The following is a 22,157-nucleotide window of genomic DNA, read 5'->3' on the forward strand; positions in this document are numbered from 1 at the left end:
GGGTATAATGTGTAGATTTAGATTTTTTAAAATCAATTTTAGAATAAGGCTGTAACCTAACAAAATGTGGAAAAAGTCAAGGGGTCTGAATACTTTCCGAAGGAACTGTAAACAGAACCAAGCACCAACAGTTGGATAAAAGTGTAAATAGAAACGATTGAATCTCTGATTGAATTCGTTGCAAACAGCGACAGTTTCACTGCAAACAAGACACACAGGTTCGGCATTGGAGAAATACCGTAAGATTCATATATTTTAATAGAGCAGTGATTTTACCAATGTAATCACATCTAAATGATTATGTTATTGCCATACAGTTGATTAGTACATAAGTCTAGAAAGGATATATGAAATAAACTATTATTCCCTGGTTTTAATGAGATGACAAGATCATTTTCTTGTGGTCACCACATAACAAAAGTTGTTTTGTTGAGATCACGAGATAAACTCTGTAAACAGGAGTGGACAATATTGATGACAGATTGACAGTATGGCTGAGACAGCAGAGCTCATGGTGTATCAGCGCGCATCCATTTATTTTTTGTGCATTCTAGATAAGGATTGGCCGGGTTACGGCTTACCAGAGCCATAGTGTGAGAAGTACAATCATATCTCCATCCAGAGGGAGTGCATCAAAGGACAAGGAGACATCACTATAGTGTCCCGGGGCCTAATTACTTACAGTGCTTTGCAAAAGTATTCATCCCCCTTGGCATGTTTCCTCTTTTGTTGCATTACAACATGTAATCTAAAATGATTTTTATTTGGATTTTATGTAATGGACATACACAAAATAGTCCAAATTGGTGAAGTGAAATGAAAAAAATAAGTTTTTTCAAAAAATTATAAAAAATTAAAAACGGAAAAGTGGTGCATGCATATGTATTCACCCCCTTTGCTATGAAGCACCTAAATAAGATCTGGTGCAACCAATTACCTTCAGAAGTCACATAATTAGTTAAATAAAGTCCACCTGTGTGAAATCTAAGTGTCACATGATCTGTCACATGATCTCAGTATATACTGTATACACCTGTTCTGAATGGCCACAGAGTCTGCAACACCACTAAGCAAGGGGCACCATCAAGCAAGCGGCACCATGAAGACCAAAAAGCTCTCCAAACAGGTCAGGGACAAAGTTGTGGAGAAGTACAGATCATGGTTGGGTTATAAAAAAATATCAGAAACTTTGAACGTCCCACGGAGCACCATTAAATCCATTATAAAAAAAATGGAAAGAATATGGCAAACCTGTCATGAGACGGCTGCCCACCAAAACTCACGGACCAGGCAAGGAGGGCATTAATCAGAGAGGCATCAAAGAGACCAAAGATAACCCTGAAGGAGCTGCATAGCTCCACAGCGGAGATTGGAGTATCTGGGGGAGGAGGGAATCAGCATTATGGAGGACAAATTGTGGGCTGTCGAAGACTGGCCCATCCCCACCAACCAGCAGCAGCTGAAGAGCATCCTGGGCCATGGCATCATACTACTGGTGGATTGTATGGGGCTTCTTCAGTGTTGTCACTCCCCTAAGCCGCCTGCTACGGAAGGACCAGTCCTTCTCACGACAGCAGAGTGCCAGGAGGCCTTGAAAACCCTCAAGCATGCACTGATCGAGGCCCCTGTGCTCGTGCCCCCTGACCCCACTGTGACCTGTATCCTGGACACAGATGCGAGCAATGTGGGCATGGGTGGGGTGCTGGCCCAGGGCCAGAAGGGGAGACAGTAGTGGCGTACTTCAGCAAGACATTCAAAAAGCACAAGCACCGCTACCGTGTCACCCGGTGAGAGCTCCTCGCTGTAGTGGAGTCCATCAAACACTTCAACTACTACCTGTGTGACCTGCCCTTCACTGTAAGGACTGGCCAGTCTGCTCTCCAGAGGCTCATGTCTTTCATGCCTCCCCAATTAAGGTGCCACCAACCTCCTGTGAAGTGGACACTCTCCCCCCATCACAACCGCACAAACAAAGGAGACCACTGGGTCACTTCCGGGACTTTTTTCCACCCCACTCCATGTATTTAATGTATACCATTTTAAATTTGGCTCCCAATACGGCTAGTTCTGGGGGTATTGTGATGCATCTGACAGTTTCTTCTCTGTATGTTCCTAGATATTTTGAGAGTCAGGCCAACTTTTAGAACTGTTAATATTGTTCAAATTTGAGATGTTCAGTTACGAAGTGTTGTTTAAATATTCCCCATATTCCCATGTTAATGGGAAGCTAACATGGCTGCCATAGAAAGTTGACGGGTCATGTAAATCCATCATAATGCATTATCCCAACTCCCTAAATACATGGCTCTGGTTGGTGCAATCTGGGATTCTTGGGATGTCCCTACCCTAAACACCAATTCAATCCTATCTTAACCCCTACCCTTACCCTAACCATAACCCCTTACCTTAACCATTTTAAATGTCATCTTCAATGGGGTTAGGGACATCCCAGGGATCCCGGATAGCAATGGCCATAATGGGTCTCTCTCTTTAGTCAGTATAGTCTGTTCCCTTATGGCTGGTTGGTGATATCACAGACTATTATATGGCCTATACATCATTAGCTGCTACATTAGGCTTGTGTGAGAGAGAGGGTTGTGTGTGTAATGAGAGTGAGGTGAGGAGCTAACGACTAGGGTTGGGGGAATTTGCCAGGGATAATGGGAGTTGAACCTTTAACCTGAGCTCGACACAGAGTCCTGACATTCATTATACACTTCAGAAGCCTTTTTAAACCTCAAATACACAACAAGTTTTAAATTTCCTGCATCACAGGAAATTTCTCCTGCAACAGGGTGATGAAATTAATTTGAGACAGTTTTCTACAGTAGGAAAATAATCCTGCAGCAACAGGAAATGTGAATTATTGTGTGGATTACAATCAATAGACATTTTTAAGGGGGATACATTTTTCATAACGGGAAATCAAGTCTGAAATGTAAAAGTGGAAATGACAAAATCCCAAAGCTTTTTTAGACCTCAAATACACTACAAGTTCGACATTTTCTGAAAGTTCTCCTGCAACAGGGTGATCCAATTATAATCCTACATCTGTATGTAGTTTTGTATTAGATGAGAAGATGAGGATGGATCTTCAATGTTACATAGTTGTCAACAAGGGTGTCAGGTAGCCTAGCGGTTAAGAGCATTGGGCCGATAAGGTGAGAAATCTGCTGATACTTGAGCAAGGCACTTAACCTTATTTGCTCCCTTAAGTTTCTCTCGATAAGAGTGTCTGCTAAATTACTAAAATTTGACATTACAGTCAAAGCTGTGTAGTGAAATTCAGCTGGTAACAAACTTGGGATGTCACACTCCAACCTTGGCTAAGATGAGGAGTCAGCAGGAATTGACAGAGACCAGAATAACGAGTGGGCGTTGTAAATGTCCTTGGACTCTCTGACCATAAAATCAAGGAAGAGCATGAAGAGCCCATTTTTGAATCTCATTGAAGGAGGTTCAAGGGGGATTTCTTTATTTCTCAAAAAAACAGTCTTTATGCTCCACTATAAAAGCAGTTGCAAGGACAGAGACAATTGTATGTGTGTCATATTCACATACCCCTATGTTATCGAATTTAACGTAATACTGTAGGTGGATGTTTTGGTGGGTAAAGGTATAGTCTAGCTTTTAAACAAACTTTTGACCACTCATTCCCAAAGCCCCATCCATTCCCATCAGGCTGACTTTGTTAAAGATTAAACACAGGGGGCAAGTGACATAACATTTAGAAGGGATGAATCTCTGCAAATTGAATGTGACACTTCCAGCTTGTGTGTCAGGGTAAAAACCTTTATCCAGCGAGAGAATTCGGGCAGCAGCTCACATAGAAATGTACTAGTTTTTAAGACAAATCCCTCTATTTTTGCCCTAACACAATACCTTAGAGGTTCTTACTCACTTATGGCCAACTACATATGAGTACACCGCGGTAGTGCTTTCTAATTTGTTTTTTAAATATATATACAGTACCAGTCAAAGGTTTGGACACACCTACTCATTCAAGGGTTTTTCTTAATATTTACATATGTGGGAATTCCTTCAAGACAGTTCTAAAATAATTCCATGTGAAGCTGGTTGAGAGAATGTCCAAAGCTGAGTGTGCAAAGCTGTCACCAAGGCAAAGGTTGGCTACTTTGAAGAATCTCAAATATAAAATATATTTTGACACTTTTTTGTTTACTACATGATTCCAAATGTGTTATTTCATAGAAAATAGTAAAAAATTAAGAAAACCCTTGCATAAGTAGGTCTGTCCAAACTTTTGACTGGTACTGTATATATAGTGGGGAGAACAAGTATTTGATACACTACCGATTTTGCAGGTTTTCCTACTTACAAAGCATGAGGAGGTCTGTAATTTGTATCATAGGTATACTTCAACTGTGAGAGACGGAATCTAAAACAAAAATCCAGAAAATCACATTGCATGATTTTTAAGTAATTAATTAGCATTTTATTGCATGACATAAGTATTTGATCACCTACCAACCAGTAAGAATTCCGGCTCTCACAGACCTGTTAGTTTTTCTTTAAGAATCCCTCCTGTTCTCCACTCTTTACCTGTATAAACTGCACCAGTTTGAACTCCTTACCTGTATAAAAGACATCTGTCCACACACTCAATCAAACAGACTCCAACCTCTCCACAATGGCCAAGACCAGAGAGGGTGTAAGGACATCAGGGATAAAATTGTAGGCCTGAACAAGGCTGGGGTGGGCTACAGGACAATAGGCAAGCAGCTTGGTGAGAAGGCAGCAACTGTTGGCCCAATTATTAGAACATGGAAGAAGTTCAAGATGACAGTCAATCACCCTCGGCCTGGGGCTCCATGCAAGATCTCACCTCGTGGGGCATCAATGATCATGAGGAAGGTGAGGGATCAGCCCAGAACTACACGGCAGGACCTGGTCAATGACCTGAAGAGAGCTGGGACCACAGTCTCAAAGAAAACCATTAGTAACACACTACGCCGTCATGGATTAAAATCCTGCAGCACACGCAAGGTCCCCCTGCTCAAGCCAGCGCATGTCCAGGCCCGTCTGAAGTTTGCCAATGACCATCTGGATGATCCAGAACAGGATTGGGAGAAGGTCATGTGGTCTGATGAGACAAAAATAGAGCTTTTTGGTCTAAACTCCACTCGCCGTGTTTGGAGGAAGAAGAAGGATGAGTACAACCCCAAGAACACCATCCAAACCGTGAAGAATGGAGGTGGAAACATCATTCTTTGGGGATGCTTTTCTGCAAAGGGGACAGGACGACTGCATCGTATTGAGGGGAGGATGGATGGGGCCATGTATCGCAAGATTTTGGCCAACAACCTCCTTCCCTCAGTAAGAGCATTGAAGATGGGTCGTGGCTGGGTCTTCCAGCATGACAACGACCCGAAACACACAGCCAGGGCAACTAAGGAGTGGCTCCGTAAGAAGCATCGCAAAGTCCTGGAGTGGCCTGGCCAGTCTCCAGACCTGAACCCAGTAGAAAATCTTTGGAGGGAGCTGAAAGTCCGTATTGCCCAGCGACAGCCCCGGAACCTGAAGGATCTGGAGAAGGTCTGTATGGAGGAGTGGGCCAAAATCCCTGCTGCAGTGTGTGCAAACCTGGTCAAGAACTACAGGAAACGTATGATCTCTGTAATTGCAAACAAAGGTTTCTGTACCAAATATTAAGTTCTGCTTTTCTGATGTATCAAATACTTATGTCATGCAATAAAATGCTAATTAATTACTTAGAAATCATACAATGTGATTTTCTGGATTTTTGTTTTAGATTCCGTCTCTCGCAGTTGAAGTGTACCTATGATCAAAATTACAGACCTCTACATGCTTTGTAAGTAGGAAAACCTGCAAAATCGGCAGTGTATCAAATACTTGTTCTCCCCACTGTATATATATATATATACTGTATGATAGAAATATTGCTTCCAGAGTTGATCAAAGCTCAGAATGCTGATATTCTTGATCTGACCGAGTTCTAATTGCACCTGCATCTTTGCAACTAGTGAAATCATGAACAGTGGTGTGTTCGTTATGTTTGCTTGCATCCCCTGGATTTTCCTCCCAGAACTCTCTCAAACGGCTAACTCCGCCCTCTCGTGGCACAGACTGAGGGTGACGTGAAACAAATCACGCTTGCAGCCAGCCTCATAGGCAACTAGTCTAGAGAAGCTGATGAGAGCGTGTTTGCGAGATACCGGACAAAATGCAATTTTAAAACAGGAGTAAAAAAGTTTTGCTGCTCCCATGTCTACAGACATCCACCAAACAAACAAAGACCGACTCTTTGTAGATCGCGTGAGATGAATGAACCTATAGCAGCCAAGGTGATAATGGCTCAGGTCATTTTTCCTTGTCTTTGCTGTTCTTCAAATAGCATTTTAAAGTTTTTTAATTTGATAGAAATGCAGTAAAATCTTTTTCCAGACCTCACTAAAACTCTAACCCTAGTTACGGCCCTGTGTCCATGATTTTAGCAGATGTAGGTTGATTTATTTTGAGGGTGTGTAGTTAGTTACCTTTTGTCTCTTCCGGAGAGTGAAGTTCTTCCACAGGAGCAGACCAAGTTGTGTCAGGAGACCCATTATGCCGTATCTAGGCAATATCCTGCCAACGTGTTGTTATGGCAACCCCCCACTTAATAGACCCTAAAGGGAATAAAAGCAGGGTTTTGGTTTTAATACAGAGAACAAGTGCATCATGCCGGAGGGAATGCCACTAATCACCCACTTCCCAAGGCCTTGGTCTCATAGCAAAGCACCTGGTTCGGGACAACCCAGTGATGCATTATCATATACTGAAAAAATATATAAATGCAACAATTTCAAAGATTTTACTGCGTTACAGTTCACGTAAGGAAATCAGTCAATTGAAAGGAATTCATTAAGCCCTAATCTATAGATTTCACATGACTGGGAATACAGATAAGCATCTGTTGGTCATAGACATCTTTAAAAAAAGCTAATGGCATGGATCAGAAAACCAGTCAGTATCTGGTGTAACCACAATTTGCCTCATACAGTGCAACACATCTCCTTCGCCTACAGTTGATTAGGCGGTTGATTGTGGCCTGTGTACTGTTGTCCCACTCCTCTTCAATGGCAGTGCAAAATGTCTGGATATTGGCGGGAACTGGAACACGCTGTTGTACAAGTTGATCCAGAGCATCCCAAACATGCTCAATAGATGACTTGTCTGGTGAGTATGCAGGCAATGGAAGAACTGGGACATTTTCCTTGCGACATGAGGCCGTACATTATCAAGCTGGTGATGGCAGCTGATGAATGGCACAACAATGGGCCTCAGGTTCTCGTCACGTTATCTCTGTGCATTCAAATTGCCATTGATAAAATGCAATAGTGTTCATTGTCCGTAGCTTAAGCCTGCCCCCACTGCCACCATGGGGCACTCTGTTCACAACGTTGACATCAGCAAACCGCTCGCCCCCACACGACACCATGCACATGGTCTGCTGTTCTTAGGCCAGTTGTATATACTGCCAAATTCTCTAAAATGATGTTGGAGGCGGCTAATGGTTGAGGAATGAACATTCAATTCTCTGGTAATAGCTCTGGTGGACACTCCTGCAGTCAGCATGCCAATTGCACGCTCCCTCAAAACTTGAGACATCTGTGGCATTGTGTTGTGTGACAAAACTGCACATTTTAGAGTGGCCTTTTCTGGTCCTCAGCACAATGTGCACCCGTGTAATGATCATGCTGTTTAATCAGTTTCTTGACATGCCACACATGTCATGTGAATGGATTATCTTGGCAAAGGAAAAATTATCACTAACAGCGATGTAAACAATTTTGTGCACATTGTGCGGATGCAAAATTCCTGGGATCTTTTATTTCAGCTGATGAAACATGTGACCAACACTTTACATGTTGCGTTTATATTTTTGTTCAGTGTAGCTTAAAGTTATGTTTGTACTTGTATTTCTTGTTGCAATAATGTTGGTGACGTCACAATAATACACTTTTAAAATAGGCCTATATCTAAAAATACATACAGCCAAGTGACATATACTGTATATATACCAGTATACATCATTGTAATAGCAGGACACTGTTAAGTCCATTATACAGTACCTCTGAAGAGTATACATTAGGCTGTTTGAGAAGGTTTGACTCCCAAGCAACCTGCCTACACATAGTTTGTGTAGGTACAATACCAACATAGTGACAGTAGTAGGTCAAAGCTGTGTGCTGGAAAACCTATACTCTATACATGTATTTACTTGACTTTACTCAGCAAGGTTTTGACAGGGACATTGCACATTATTTAACATTTGGTGTGCCGGTTCAATATTCTGTGATAACTGGTTCTAAACCTGAGTATTTCAATGCTCTATGTCTGCATACAGTAGCTAAGCAACATAAATCACAGTTGAATTCAATACCAGATTTGTGCAAAGGAAAAGGTCACTTGTGATGAAAAACAAAATATGCAGACACCCATTGTGGACCTTAATCGGTCTTACTCCTTGGAATGGAATTCATTGAATGAAATGTCAATTCAAAAACTAGTTGTACTGTGTATTTACAAGTAATTTATGACTAACAAGTCAATGTAGATTTTATTTATATTTCAGATAATAATAAAAGGATTTACGAAAGATTTGAGTGGCTTTGGCACACTGATTAAACAGATAATAAACACAGATTGATATACGATGGCATTTTACACTCTCACCGTGACCTTTATTAAAAACTCAATAATTGCACAACAGGCAGGGCCTTATTAGATTATGAATCCATCACTGACATACTGTAACCTTTACCTGCATTCTATTACGTTACATTAGACATCACCAAAGCTTTTCTTAACCAAATTATACATTTAACCTGCTGATTTACCATTATAATAACAAGTGCCTACTGTAATCAACACACTTCGGTTTCGGTTTCAACTCAGTTTTTCTTTGTTTGGTAGTACTACATCTACACTAGCTATGGTCCAGGACGTGGGTGAGCACGTGAAGGAACGCACACTAAAGCCCTGGACCAGAGCTATCACTACACCATTTACCATATACAGTATTTGTTAATTGTATCACCCAAATGGACAATGTCATGGACCTTATAGGTGAACGTTAAGCTAGAAAAGCTACAGTGCCTTCAGAAAGTATTCACACCCCTTGACTTTTTTTCAAATTTTGTTGTGTTACAGCCTGAATTTAAAATGGATTAAATTGAGATTCTTTGTCGCTGGCCTACATAATATACCCCATCATGTCAAAGTGGAAGTATTTTTCAAAATGTTCAAAAATGTATTAAAAAGGAAAAGCTGAAATGTCTTGAGTCAATAAGTATTAAACCCCTTTGTTATGGCAAGGCTAAATACGTTCAGGAGTAAACATTTGCTTAACAATTCGTATAATAAGTTACATGGTTGTTGAATGACTACCTCATCTCTGTACCCCACACATATAATTATCTGTAAGGTCCCTCAGTCGGGCAGTGAATTTCAAACACAGATTTATGCACAAAGACCAGCGAGGTTTTCCAATGCCAAAGAAGCGCACCTATTGGTAGATGAGTAATATCCCTATGAGCATGGTGAAGTTATTAATTAGACTTTGGATGGTGTATCCGCTCAGGGATTTCACCATGAGGCCAATGGTGACTTTAAAACAGTTACAGAGTTTAATGGCTGTGATAGGAGAAAACTGAGGATGGATCAACAACATTTTCGTTACTCCCCAATACTAACCTAATTGACAGAGTGAAAAGAAGGAAGCCTGTACAGAATAAAAAATATTCCAAAACATGCATCCTGTTTGCTATAAAGCACTAAAGTAATACTGCAAAACATGTGGCAAAGCAATTCACTTTTTGTCCTGAATACAAAGTGTTATTTTTGGGGCTAATCCTATACAACACATTACTGAATATCACTTTCCATATCTTTCAAGCATAGTGGTTGCTGCATCATGTTATGGGTGTGCTTGTAAACGTTAAGGACTGGGGAGTTTTTCAGGATAAAAACATTTATGGGATGGAGATAAGCACAGGAAAAATCCTAGAGGGAAACCTGGTTCAGTCTGCTTTCCACCAGACACTGGGTGATTAATTCACCTTTCAGCGATACAATAACCTACAACACAAGGCCAAATCTACACTGGAGTTGCTTACCAAGAAGACAGTGAATGTTCCTTAAAATGTATGGCAAGATCTGAAAATGTTTATCTAGATTTGATCAACAACCAATTTGACAGAGCTTGAAGAATTTTGAAAAGAATAATGGGCAATCTTGCACAATCCATGTGTTGGAAGCTCTTCGAAACATACCCAGAAAAGGTGCTTCTACAAAGTATTGACTCAGGGGTGTGAATACTTATGTAAATGAGATATTTGTCATTATTTGTCATTATGGGTATTTTGTGTAGAAGGGTGAGACAAAATATATAATATATAAGACAAAATATATGAGACAAAATATATCATTCAGGCTCTAACACTACAAAATGTGTAATAAGTCAAGGGGTATAAATACGTTCTGAAGACATGGTATATAGTCTGCTATTCTAAGGCTACTTTGAAGCTTCATTTCCTGCATAAACAACAGTAGGACTTTGGTAGCAAAAAAATAGAGGATGCAAGTTTTAGCCCGAGTCGAAGCCACATACAAATGTGCCCCTTTTAACGCTCCATTTCCTTCCCTTCCATTTCCACCCTGTATTATTCCATTATTTACCGTTACTCCGTAGATGTTTTATTCACTGTCATGAAAGCTGGACATCCAGGTGGCCAGAAAGATACTCTAATGGTGCAAAAGAGAATTAGGTCCCCAGACGCTGTTTCCGGAAGACCTTCAATAATTAAAGTTCCATTACTATTAGGCGTTAAGCTGCTGTAAAGGCTAACAGACAAAACATAGACAAAACCAAACCTGGAAACTCCTGAGACTCCAACTGGGCTAAATTCCCATTTTTGGTCTCATGTAGAACTATTTTTGGGTTCCATGTAGAACCCTCTGTGGAAAGGGTTTTACATGACACCCAAGAGGGTTGTACCTGGACCCAAAAGGTTTCTACCTGGAACCAAAAAGGGTTCTTTAACGGGTTCTCCTATGGGGACAGCTGAATAACAATTTTAGGTTCCAGGTAGAAACCTTTTGGGTCCAGGTACAACAGTGTATATACAACTATTATCATACTATATACAAACATCTGATATGAGGAATTATTGAAATATAGGAATAGGTGGGGCATCAATGGAATTGTCTCATTGAAGTGAATACATCTTTTGAAATATTACCATAACGTGTATTTTTTCATACCCAAAGAAAAATGTCAACACACATGAAACAAAACAAAAAGTTGGATATTGCAGATATACATGTATTCACTCTCTGTATGACCCTAGAAGCAGATGGCTTCAAAAAGTCTTCCCATACTTCCCATGTCTTTGAGGTGAGTTGACATTAAGGAGCAGACAAATGTCACCAGGATAAAACAGCATGTTTCCTTTATATAGCAACCCCCTTGTATATGCATGAACACTTGTCTCCCTCAAGTGCTTGTATAATTGAGTATGTACCACATTCGCTTGCAAAGCTTTCAACCCCCTTCTTTAGAAACAAGCATTGCACATAGGGAAGGACAGCTCGTAATAGCCTTCTGTGTTGGAAGTCACGTCAACCATGAAGGGTAAATAACACTCTCCCAGCACATCGCCTATACCTTGTGAAGCGTGAATGTCGCTGGATCAAGCTACATAGAGGCCTGCTTAATAGGGAAATATTCAGTCAACAGGAAATGGGATTGATGATGGAGATTTGTATCTAAGTCAGAGTTAGACAAACACAACACAAGCCCTCGTGAGTTCATAGCCATACAGTACAGTCTCCCTGGTTTTCCATAATTGTCTTCTGTCTCAGTGACAGAGGAAACACTACTGAATAATTTAAATATGTTGCCGTGCCACTTTTTACACTCAAGCCGTCTCAATGGTGTCATTAGTTCCAAAGAGGATCCGAGAACAGAGCACAGTCGAGGCAGAGGAAAGAGAAAAAGAAACGGAGCGAAAAAAAGAGGAGAGAAGGAAAAAAGAAAGAAAGAAAGGAAATTAAAGCATGTAGTATGAGAAAAGTGCAAGCCTGGTTTTTGGGGACTTGCTACATCTGAATGCATAATTTCAACCCCTGCAATGACAGAACGTGTGAACAGATATTTTGTCATCCAAACGGAGTAAGGCAGGGAATGTTTTTAACATCCTTTTAGAAAAGCCCTCTCCCAAAGAGCTAATGTTCTTTCTATAGCTCACACGCTCTCTTTACATGTGGGAATCTTAAAAGTCTCTGAGGCCGGTTCAATAGGGATGGCTGATGGCACAGCTCGTTTTAATTAGTACCTGAGGGGAAAGGTGAATTGCTGGGTCACGCAAATAAACAGTCCGCTTTTACCAAAAAATCATTCTCTGGTTGACACGTCAGTATTCTTGACCAACACTTTCCTCTCTGAATATCGTTGTATTTGAGATGACAGAGATGGGGTCTTCATTATAGCTCAGATGAATTAACCACGTTCAAAGGTGTTTTCAGCCAACTTCACCTTCATTTCCCGTCGGTGGCAAATACAGTACTGCGTTATCAACGATCATTATTGTGATAGAAACAGGACCTCCTGCTGAATACATTTATACATTTTGCCTCATTTATAATGAATAAAATTCACTGGGTGTACAAAACATGAGGAACATCTTCCTAAATATTGAGTTGCACCCCCCATTTGCCATCAGAACAGTCTCAATTAGTCGAGGAACGGACTCTACAAGGTGTTGCGCGTGTTCCACAGGGATGCTGGCCAATGTTGACTCCAATACTTCCCACAGTTGTGTCAAGTTGGCTGGATGTACTTTGGGTGGTGGACCATTCTTTATACACACAGGAAACTGTTGAGCTTGAAAAACCTGGCAGGGTTGCCGTTCTTGACACAAACTGGTGCCCAAGGGAACCTACTACTATTCCCTGTTCAAACGCACTTACATCTTTTGTCTTTCCCATTCACCCACTGAATGGCACATCTACACAATCCATGTGTCAAAGCTTCAGACATTTATTTTTGACTTGTCTCCTCCACTTCTTCTACACTGATTGAAACACGCATCACTACTGCTTGACCCTGACCGGGAAGAGCGGACAGGATCGACCCTGCTCGGGATGAAAAGCTGAACGACCTTGTGTTTTTGTTCTGTGTTACTTCTATCCTGTAAACCACTTTTTAATACTAAGAAAATAAAGATCTTAAAGGACTGTAGAGACTGACTGTCTGCCTCCTCCTTGTGTTTGTGGAATTGGGATTAAAATAACAGTTTTTTGACATTCAACTACATAATCAAAACCTAAAAGTGAACCTAATCTGCATTGTCAATGACCGTTTGGTAACTAAAGCTTTCCAAAGTCAGAGCAGATTATACCACCAACTGTGCAATGTAGGAGGGCCAAGGGCCTTCTGCTCTTTTCCTGATACTACTTCCTTCAAGAATAGTTCTTAAACATCCTAAACTAATTCCCCAGAACATCTGTGCTTTAATAAAAATGTGGCCATGGAATTGTCCCTTCAAGGTATTGTCACCCTTATTTCTACCAAGCTATTTTTGAACAGCTGGTAAGGTTTATTCAGGAACATGTTGAGACATTTCCAGACTTTATTTACAACATGAATAACCAAGCACCGCTCTGTTTTTTTCAGTGAGAACACTGGGGTTCCTCAGTGTGAGTGTAAGTTGTTTTGTGGTTCACTTAACCCTTGCATTACCAGGTGAGTTGACTGAAAACATTCTTAATTACAGCAACTTAAATACTGTTCAACATCTGTTCATTATTTAAGGCTGTAGCTACTGTATACCAAAGGCTGCATATTGTGTGCCCCTCACAAAGTACCATGCATGTACTTTGAATAAGTAAGGCATGAGGGTGTGTGGTATATGGCCAATGTACAGTTGAAGTCAGAAGATTACATACACCTTATACATACACACCTTACACATACACCAAATACATTTAAACTCAGTTTTTCACAATTCCTGACATTTAATCCTATTTAAAATTCCCTCTCTTAGGTCAGTTAGGATCACCACTTTATTTTAAGAATGTGAAATGTCAGAATAATAGTAGAGAGAATGATTTATTTCAGCTTTTATTTCTTTCATCACATTCCCAGTGGGTCAGAGGTTTACATACACTCAATTAGCATTTGGTAGCATTGCCTTTAAATTGCTTAACTTGGGTCAAACGTTTCGGGTAGCCTTCCACAAGCTTCCCACAATAAGTTGGGTGTATTGTGGCCCATTCCTCCTGACAGAGCTGGTGTAACTGAGTCAGGTTTGAAGGCCTCGTTGCTCGCACATGCTTTTTCAGTTCTGCCCACAAATATTCTATAGGCCCTGAGGTCAGGGCTTTGTGATGGCCACTCCAATACCTTGACTTTGTTGTCCTTAAGCCATTTTGCCACAACTTTTAAAGTATGCTTGGGGTCATTGTCCATTTGGAAGACCCATTTGCGACCAAGCTTTAACTTCCAGACTGATGTCTTGAGATGTTGCTTCAATATATCCACATAATTTTCCTTCCTCATGTTGCTGTCTATTTTGTGAAGTGCACCAGTCCCTCCTGAGGCAACTACACAACATGATGCTGCCGGCCCCGTGCTTCACGATTGGGATGGTGCTCTTCGGCTTACAAGACTCCCCCTTTTTCCTCCAAACATAATGATGGTCATTATGGCCAAACAGTTCTATTTTGTTTCATCAGACCAGAGGACATTTCTCCATAAAGTACGAACTTTTTCCCCATGTGCAGTTGCAAACCGTAGTCTGGCTTTTTTTATGGCGGTTTTGGAGCAGTGGCTTCTTTCTTGCTGAGCGACCTTTCAGGTTATGCCGATATAGGACTTGTTTAACTGTGGATATAGATACTTTTGTACCTGTTTCCTCCAGCGTCTTCGCAAGGTCCTTTGCTGTTATTCTGGCATTGATTTGCACTATTCGCACCAAAGTACGTTAATCTCTAGGAGACAGAGCGTGTCTCCTTCCTGAGCGGTATAACGGCTGCGTGGCCCCATGGTGTTTATACTTCCATACTGTTGTTTGTACAGATGAATGTGGTACCTTCAGGTGTTTGGAAATTGCTCCCAAGGATGAACCAGACTTGTGGAGGTTTACAATTCATTTTCTGAGGTCTTGGCTGATTTCTTTTGATTTTCCTATGATGTCAAGGAAAGAGGCACTGAGAATGAAGGTAGGCCTTGAAATACATCCACAGGTACAACTCCAATTGACTCAAATTATGTCATTTCAGTTGTATAGCATTGAAGCTCGTCTGGAGGTTAGTTAACACAGTGTCCAATGAAGGGCCAGAGGTATATATATATAGATCTCTAGTGGCACAGCTAGCACTGCGATGCAGTGTTTTATTTAGACCACTGCGCCACTCGGGAGGGCCTGGCTCAGGCATTTTTAACGCACCGGGACATTTTTTATTTTCCTTGAGGCCTTTAGGACAATTTAGACAGGCCTACCGGGCTAAAGATGGACCAGTCCAACAGGCATTTTTCTGAACTGCCCTATGACCAGTCAGTTTCTTCTGCGAAGCCTTCAGAAACGATATACACTAGGTCATGTAATTGCCTCTGCTTTACTTGAATATTTCATTACGCTCTACACAGACATCATTGGGTAAAAAAAAGCCCTGCCATTACCAGAAACCTATGTTATAAAAAATGCAGAAGGTAATTTACTATTTATAAAATGCATGCTCAAGATGGGGCCTCAAATGGTAGTCTTGAGAGGTTCAGCCCCTTCTGATATCTTTATGTAGAAACAATTACATGCAATTTGGCACAAAGGTATTTTTGCTCACATCTCAAGAGGCTTGACCCTGTAAATTGTAGTGTTTTACAGTAAGTATACAGCTAAATAGAATTGTATAGGAGAAAATGTATGTGGTTAAACCGATTGCCTTGACCTTCACCTGAAAAAGTTCAGTCGGCACTCACAAAACATTAAATGGATCGTTCACCCAAATGACACATAATGATTTCCTTCCATTTGGAGACAGTGACCAGGTTAACAAAACTAGATATGGCTTGATGTCTAACTTTGTACATAGATTGATTTCAGGTTAAGGAAACCAATATACCATTTTGTAATTTGAGTGAATTATCCCATTAAGGGATGCTCAACCCACTTTGTGTAAACTCCAGCTATACAGCCTTGGCCAATAGTTTTGAGAATGACACAAATATTATTTTCCACAAAGTTTGCTGCTTCAGTGTCTTCAGATATTTTTGTCAGATGTTACTATGGAATACTGAAGTATAATTACAAGTGTCAAAGGCTTTTATTTGCAGTGTTGACCCTTCTTTTTCAAGACCTCTGCAATCCATCCTGGCATGCTGTCAAATAACTTCTGGGCCACATCCTGACTGATGGCAGCCCATTCTTGCGTAATAAATGCTTGGAGTTTGTCAGAATTTGTGGGGTTTTGTTTGTCTACCTGCCTCTTGAGGATTGACCACAAGTTCACAATGGGATTAAGGTCTGGGGAGTTTCCTGGCCATGGACCCAAAATGTCGATGTTTTGTTCCCCGAGCCACTTAGTTATCACTTTTGCCTTATGGCAAGGTGCTCCATCATGCTGGAAAAGGCATTGTTCGTCACCAAACTGTTCCTGGATGGTTGGGAGAAGTTGCTCTCGGAGGATGTGTTGGTACCATTCTTTATTCATGGATGTGTTCTTAGGCAAAATTGTGAGTGAGCCCACTCCCTTGGCTGAGAAGCAACCCCACACATGAATGGTCTCAGGATACTTTACTGTTGGCATGAGACAGGACTGATGATAGAGCTCACCTTGTCTTCTCAAGACAAACTTTTTTCCGGATGCCCCAAACAATCGGAAAGGGGATTCATCAGAGAAAATTACTTTACCCCAGTCCTCAGCAGTCCAATCCCTGTACCTTTTGCAGAATATCAGTCTGCCCCTGAGGTTTTTCCTGGAGAGAAGTTGTATCTTTGCTGCCGTTCTTGACACCAGGCCATCCTCCAAAAGTCTTCGCCTCACTGTGCATGCAGATGCACTCACACCTGCCTGCTGCCATTCCTGAGGAAGCTCTGTACTGGTGGTGCCCTGATCCCACAGCTGAATCAACTTTAGGAGACGGTCCTGGTGCTTGCTGGACTTTCTTGGGTGCCCTGAAGCCTTCTTCACAACAATTGAACCGCTCTCCTTGAAGTTCTTGATGATCTGATAAATGGTTGATTTAGGTGCAATCTTACTGGCAGCAATATCCTTGCCTGTGAAGCCCTCTTTGTGCAGAGCAATGATGACGGAACGTGTTTCCTTGCAGGTAGCCGTGGTTGACAGAGGAAGAACAATGATTCCAAGCACTATCCACCTTTTGAAGCTTCCAGTATGTTATTCGAACTCAATCAGCATGACAGTGTGATCTCCAGCCTTGTCCTCATCAACACTCACAGCTGTGTTAACGAGAGAATCACTGACATGATGTTAGCTGGTCCTTTTTTGGCAGGGCTGAAATGCAGTGGAAATGTTTTTGGGGGGATTCAGTTCATTTGCATGGCAAAGAGGGACTTTGCAATTAATTGCAATTCATCTGATCACTCTTCATAACATTCTGGAGTATATGCAAATTGCCATCATACAAACTGAAGCTGCAGACTTTTGGAAAATTAATTTTTGTGTCATTCTCAAAACTTTTGGCCACGACTGTACACTACATCCTTCCTTCACTGACCCAGCAGGTCCAAATTTGGCATGTCACTTTTTGGTCTGGAATTAGTTAACGTTAACACAACTTCTTTATTCAAATAGTATGACCTTGAAGTCATAAAATGTGTCATAATGATGTCACTGCAACCAATTGTATACTTCCTCTACTGATGCTGTACATTGGCTTTAACTCAAAATGTTCTGAAATGTTGAATCTTCTGCATCAAAGCTATTGTGTTATCTCTGTGTTAAAGGGGCAGTCTTTTAATTTAATTAAATATAGACATTGATTCTGGAAGAATACTTCATTTTTTGTACACAATGTAATTTTAAACAAAGACTGTACAGCTTCAAAATATGAATGAAACGAACATTATAATGTCATGGATGGTTAGCCCTAGCATCCATAGCCATCCCGCTCTGTCTATAACATGTAGTGTGTCAGTGATGGCTTTGTTCCAGATTGCCTCTTTTAAGTTTGAAAACTTGACAACAAAACTGTTTGTGAAATGTTGAAAATGGCTCACTGTACAGAACGCAACGCCGCATGAACTAAAGCTATTCAGATGTTTAAAGCAGCATGATATTAGCATCCATCAACAACAGTAAGTTCATGATAATTTGGTGCCTATTACTCAATTGTTAGTTGCTAATTAGCCATGTTAGCACCAGCTTACTGCATGTTTAGCACAGGAGGTTGGAGGCACCTTAATTGGGGAGGAAAGGCTCGTGGTAATGGTTGGAGTGGAATTGGTGGAATGGTATCAAATAAATCTTGTACTCTGTTCCAGCCATTATTATGAGCCGTCCTCCCCTCAGCAGCCTCCACTGATGTTTAGCACACATTAGAGAATATATTAAGCTAATACATGTCAATCAATGTTTGTTTTTCACTTGTTACAGCTATTGCTGAAGGTAAGCATTATGGAGTCAACCAGCTTGTCCAAAAGCAAAGACAGGGAACTCCAAAAGTATTTATGAAGGTGACAATTTTGTTGATGTTTTGGCCCTGTAATCCAGCACATTGGATGTGAAATGATACAATTCCAGACTGTCATCTTTAATTGGAAGGTATTTTCATCCATATCGGGTGAACCGTTTACAAATTACAGCACTCCCCCCCCCCCCCCTCCCCCCATTTTAGGGGACCAAAAGTATTGGGACAAATTCAATTATAGGTGCATTAATGTAGTCACCAAAAAATAGTTGGTCCCATATTCCTAGCATGCAGTGAACCTACAAACTTGGATGCGTTTGCTGTTTGTTTTGGTTGTGTTTCAGATTGGTTTGTGCCCAATAGAAATGAATGGTAAATAATGTATTGTGTCATTTTGGAATCACATTTATTGTAAATGAGAATAGAATGTTTCTAAGCTCTAATACATTAATGTGGATGCTACCATGGTTACGGATAGTTTAGTAATTTACATACGCACAAATATCATACCCCCCAAAAAATACTAACCTCCCCTGTTATTGTAATGACGAGAGGTTATCATGTCTTGGGGGTGTGACATTTGTGTGTCTGTAACTTTCTCACTCATCATTATACACAATTCATTCAAAACTATCCGTAATCATGATAGCATCCAACTTTTTGGGCCAGTGAAGCGCTCTACTGTCTTGTTCATCTCTTGTACTGTATATCTTGTACCTTGTTCATATAATATCTTGTACTGTATATCTTGTTCATACAGTATCTTGTACTGTATATATTTTATCTTGGTCATATCTTGTGCTATATATTTTATATATTGGTCATACTGTGTAGTTTAATGTAAATCTTGTATCTTGTTCATACAGTATGTTGTACTGCATATCTTGTGCTTTATCTGATTAATTCAAAACTATTTCCAGTTATAATTCATTATACACAAAATTACGGAAGCATGTATCAAAAAATGTCATTTACATTGTAAACCAAGTCATTAGACAGAACTTATGAAATAATTGTACCCCTCGTGGTAATATAATAACTACACAGTGTAAACTAACTCCAGTGGAGGCTTCTTTAGGGGACGGCGGCTCATAATAATGGCTGGAACGGAGTAAATGGAATGGCATCAAACACATGGAAACCATGGAAATCTTAATTGAGGAGGACAGGCTTGTGGTAATGGCTGGAGCGGAAAGAGTGGAATGATATTGAATACATCAAACACATTGATGTATTTGATACCATTCCACTCATTCCGTTCCAGCCATTACCACGAGACTGTCCTTCCCAATTAAGGTGCCACCAACCCCCATGTGCTCTCAACCTTGTGCACTGAATTTCATAAACCAGCAGTAATGACCCAGTCATGGGCTACAGGTAGCATAGAGTTTAAGGGCCAGTAGCCTGAAAGGTTGCTGGTTCAAATCCCCAAGCTAATTAGGTACACAAATCTGTCTGTGCACTTAACACTAAGGACTCCTGTAAGTCTCTCTGGATAAGAGCGACTGCTAAAATGCAAATAGCCCCAGGAGGAAACTAGCTAGCAACAATAACAGCCCAGGGCATCACATGAGGCCTTGCTATGTAACATGTAGTTAAAAACACACAATTGGTAACGGGTACCAATGATGCTTAGAGGTAGTAGTTTTTGATAAATCCCAAAGACACACAAGTATGTTATAGGTTATTACTGTGTAACTACACACTTATCATGTACTTTCTATGTAAATAGGCTACCTATTAATTTCTGTACCGTCAAGTGTTACCAAAAAATCTATTTATGAGCAACTTACCTCCTAGATCTTTAGAATATAATTATTCTCTGCACACATTTAGGAGTCCCCAGATGACAATGACCCAGTGCAAACTCCAAACAAGTTCCTGTGACTCTTATCATCACCCTCTTTCCTCTGAGCCCACTATCTCTCTCTATCCCTTTTCTACTTTCCTTCCTCCTTCCCTGTCTCATCCCCTTTTACCCAGAGCTATAAAGTATGCAAATGACCTCTACAGGGACTACCATGGCCACAGCACTGAGGTAATAGACCCAGGTGACGAGGTAGTGTGCAAGTGTACATTACACGGCTTACTCCCAGAAACTCAATCCGGGAACACATGTTGACTAGTGTAAAAAACCTTAGGGATGGGGCTTGAGAAATGTAACCACTTTCAAATTCATAGACAAAGCTTTAATTCTAGCTTTAATTGGCTGAGGTAAAAATCAAGGTGAGGGAGACACTTTGCAAATATTCCATGGCCTTGAGAAACTGAAACATTCTCATGACTCAAGTCTTAAAATACATTGTAATTGTGGGCTTTAGGTCATCATTCAATCTAAGCTAAACAGAGATACGACTCATTTGAATATATTTCTGAGGTTTGATGACTAGGTGTGGAAATAAAGTTCAATGATGTGTCAGGTCTTTCATTACAGAATGGTCCTGGTCTTGAATTTTTAGGATCAGGACTGTCACTTTGGCATGAAAGATCGGGAGACAGATGCAGGAATGCGTAATATTTTTTTTATTAAGCCCAAAATTATGGCGTACCGTGTAAAGGGACAGGGACAAAGACTAAACAAACACGTAACAAAAACACAGGGTTGAATCCCAAACAAAAGAGCAAGGAGTACATCGAATAAATAACACCCACGCACAATGATTGTCACATGGGACGAGACCCGTAATCATCTGCGCAATCCACAAGGGCACGAAAGCGCATAACACACAGCACAGGTACTCACACTCACCAACGGACATTGGAAAAATAATAGACCCCCCAATGGAAACCAAAGGGTACATACAGTGGGGCAAAAAAGTATTTAGTCAGCCACCAATTGTGCAAGTTCTCCCACTTAAAAGATGAGAGAGGCCTGTAATTTTCATCATAGGTACACTTCAACTATGACAGAAAATCACATTGTAGGATTTTTAATGAATTTATTTGCAAATGATGGTGGAAAATAAGTATTTGGTCACCTACAAACAAGCAAGATTTCTGGCTCTCACAGACCTGTAACTTCTTCTTTAAGAGGCTCCTCTGTCCTCCACTCGTTACCTGTATTAATGGCACCTGTTTGAACTTGTTATCAGTATAAAATACACCTGTCCACAACCTCAAACAGTCACACTCCAAACTCCACTATGGCCAAGACCGAAAAGCTATCAAAGGACACCAGAAACAAAATTGTAGACCTGCACCAGGCTGGGAAGACTGAATCTGCAATAGGTAAGCAGCTTGGTTTGAAAAAATCAACTGTGGGAGCAATTATTAGGAAATGGAAGACATACAAGACCACTGATAATCTCCCTCGATCTGGGGCTCCATGCAAGATCTCACCCCGTGGGGTCAAAATGATCACAAGAAAGGTGAGCAAAAATCCCAGAACCACATGGGGGGACCTAGTGAATGACCTGCAGAGAGCTGGGACCAAAGTAACAAAGCCTACCATCAGTAACACACTACACCGCCAGGGACTCAAATC

General features: G+C 40.8%; 1 protein-coding gene across 2 annotated transcripts in view; it reads right to left on the minus strand.

The window, feature by feature from the left end:
• Positions 1–20,606, minus strand: part of LOC109896499 (phospholipid-transporting ATPase ABCA1-like) — a 296,174-nt gene extending 275,568 nt beyond the window's left edge. For both annotated transcript variants that reach the window (XM_031832341.1, XM_031832340.1), the window contains exons 1-2: positions 20,467–20,606; positions 6,519–6,647 (exon numbers count right to left, since the gene is read on the minus strand). In XM_031832341.1, the coding sequence (XP_031688201.1) occupies positions 6,519–6,584 (66 nt within the window). In that variant the 5' untranslated portion in view covers positions 6,585–6,647; positions 20,467–20,606. The remainder of the gene's footprint in view (positions 1–6,518; positions 6,648–20,466) is intronic.
• Positions 20,607–22,157: the final 1,551 nt, after the last annotated feature.

The sequence above is a fragment of the Oncorhynchus kisutch genome, linkage group LG9 (genome assembly GCF_002021735.2).
Source record: "Oncorhynchus kisutch isolate 150728-3 linkage group LG9, Okis_V2, whole genome shotgun sequence".
Taxonomy (NCBI): domain Eukaryota; kingdom Metazoa; phylum Chordata; class Actinopteri; order Salmoniformes; family Salmonidae; genus Oncorhynchus; species Oncorhynchus kisutch.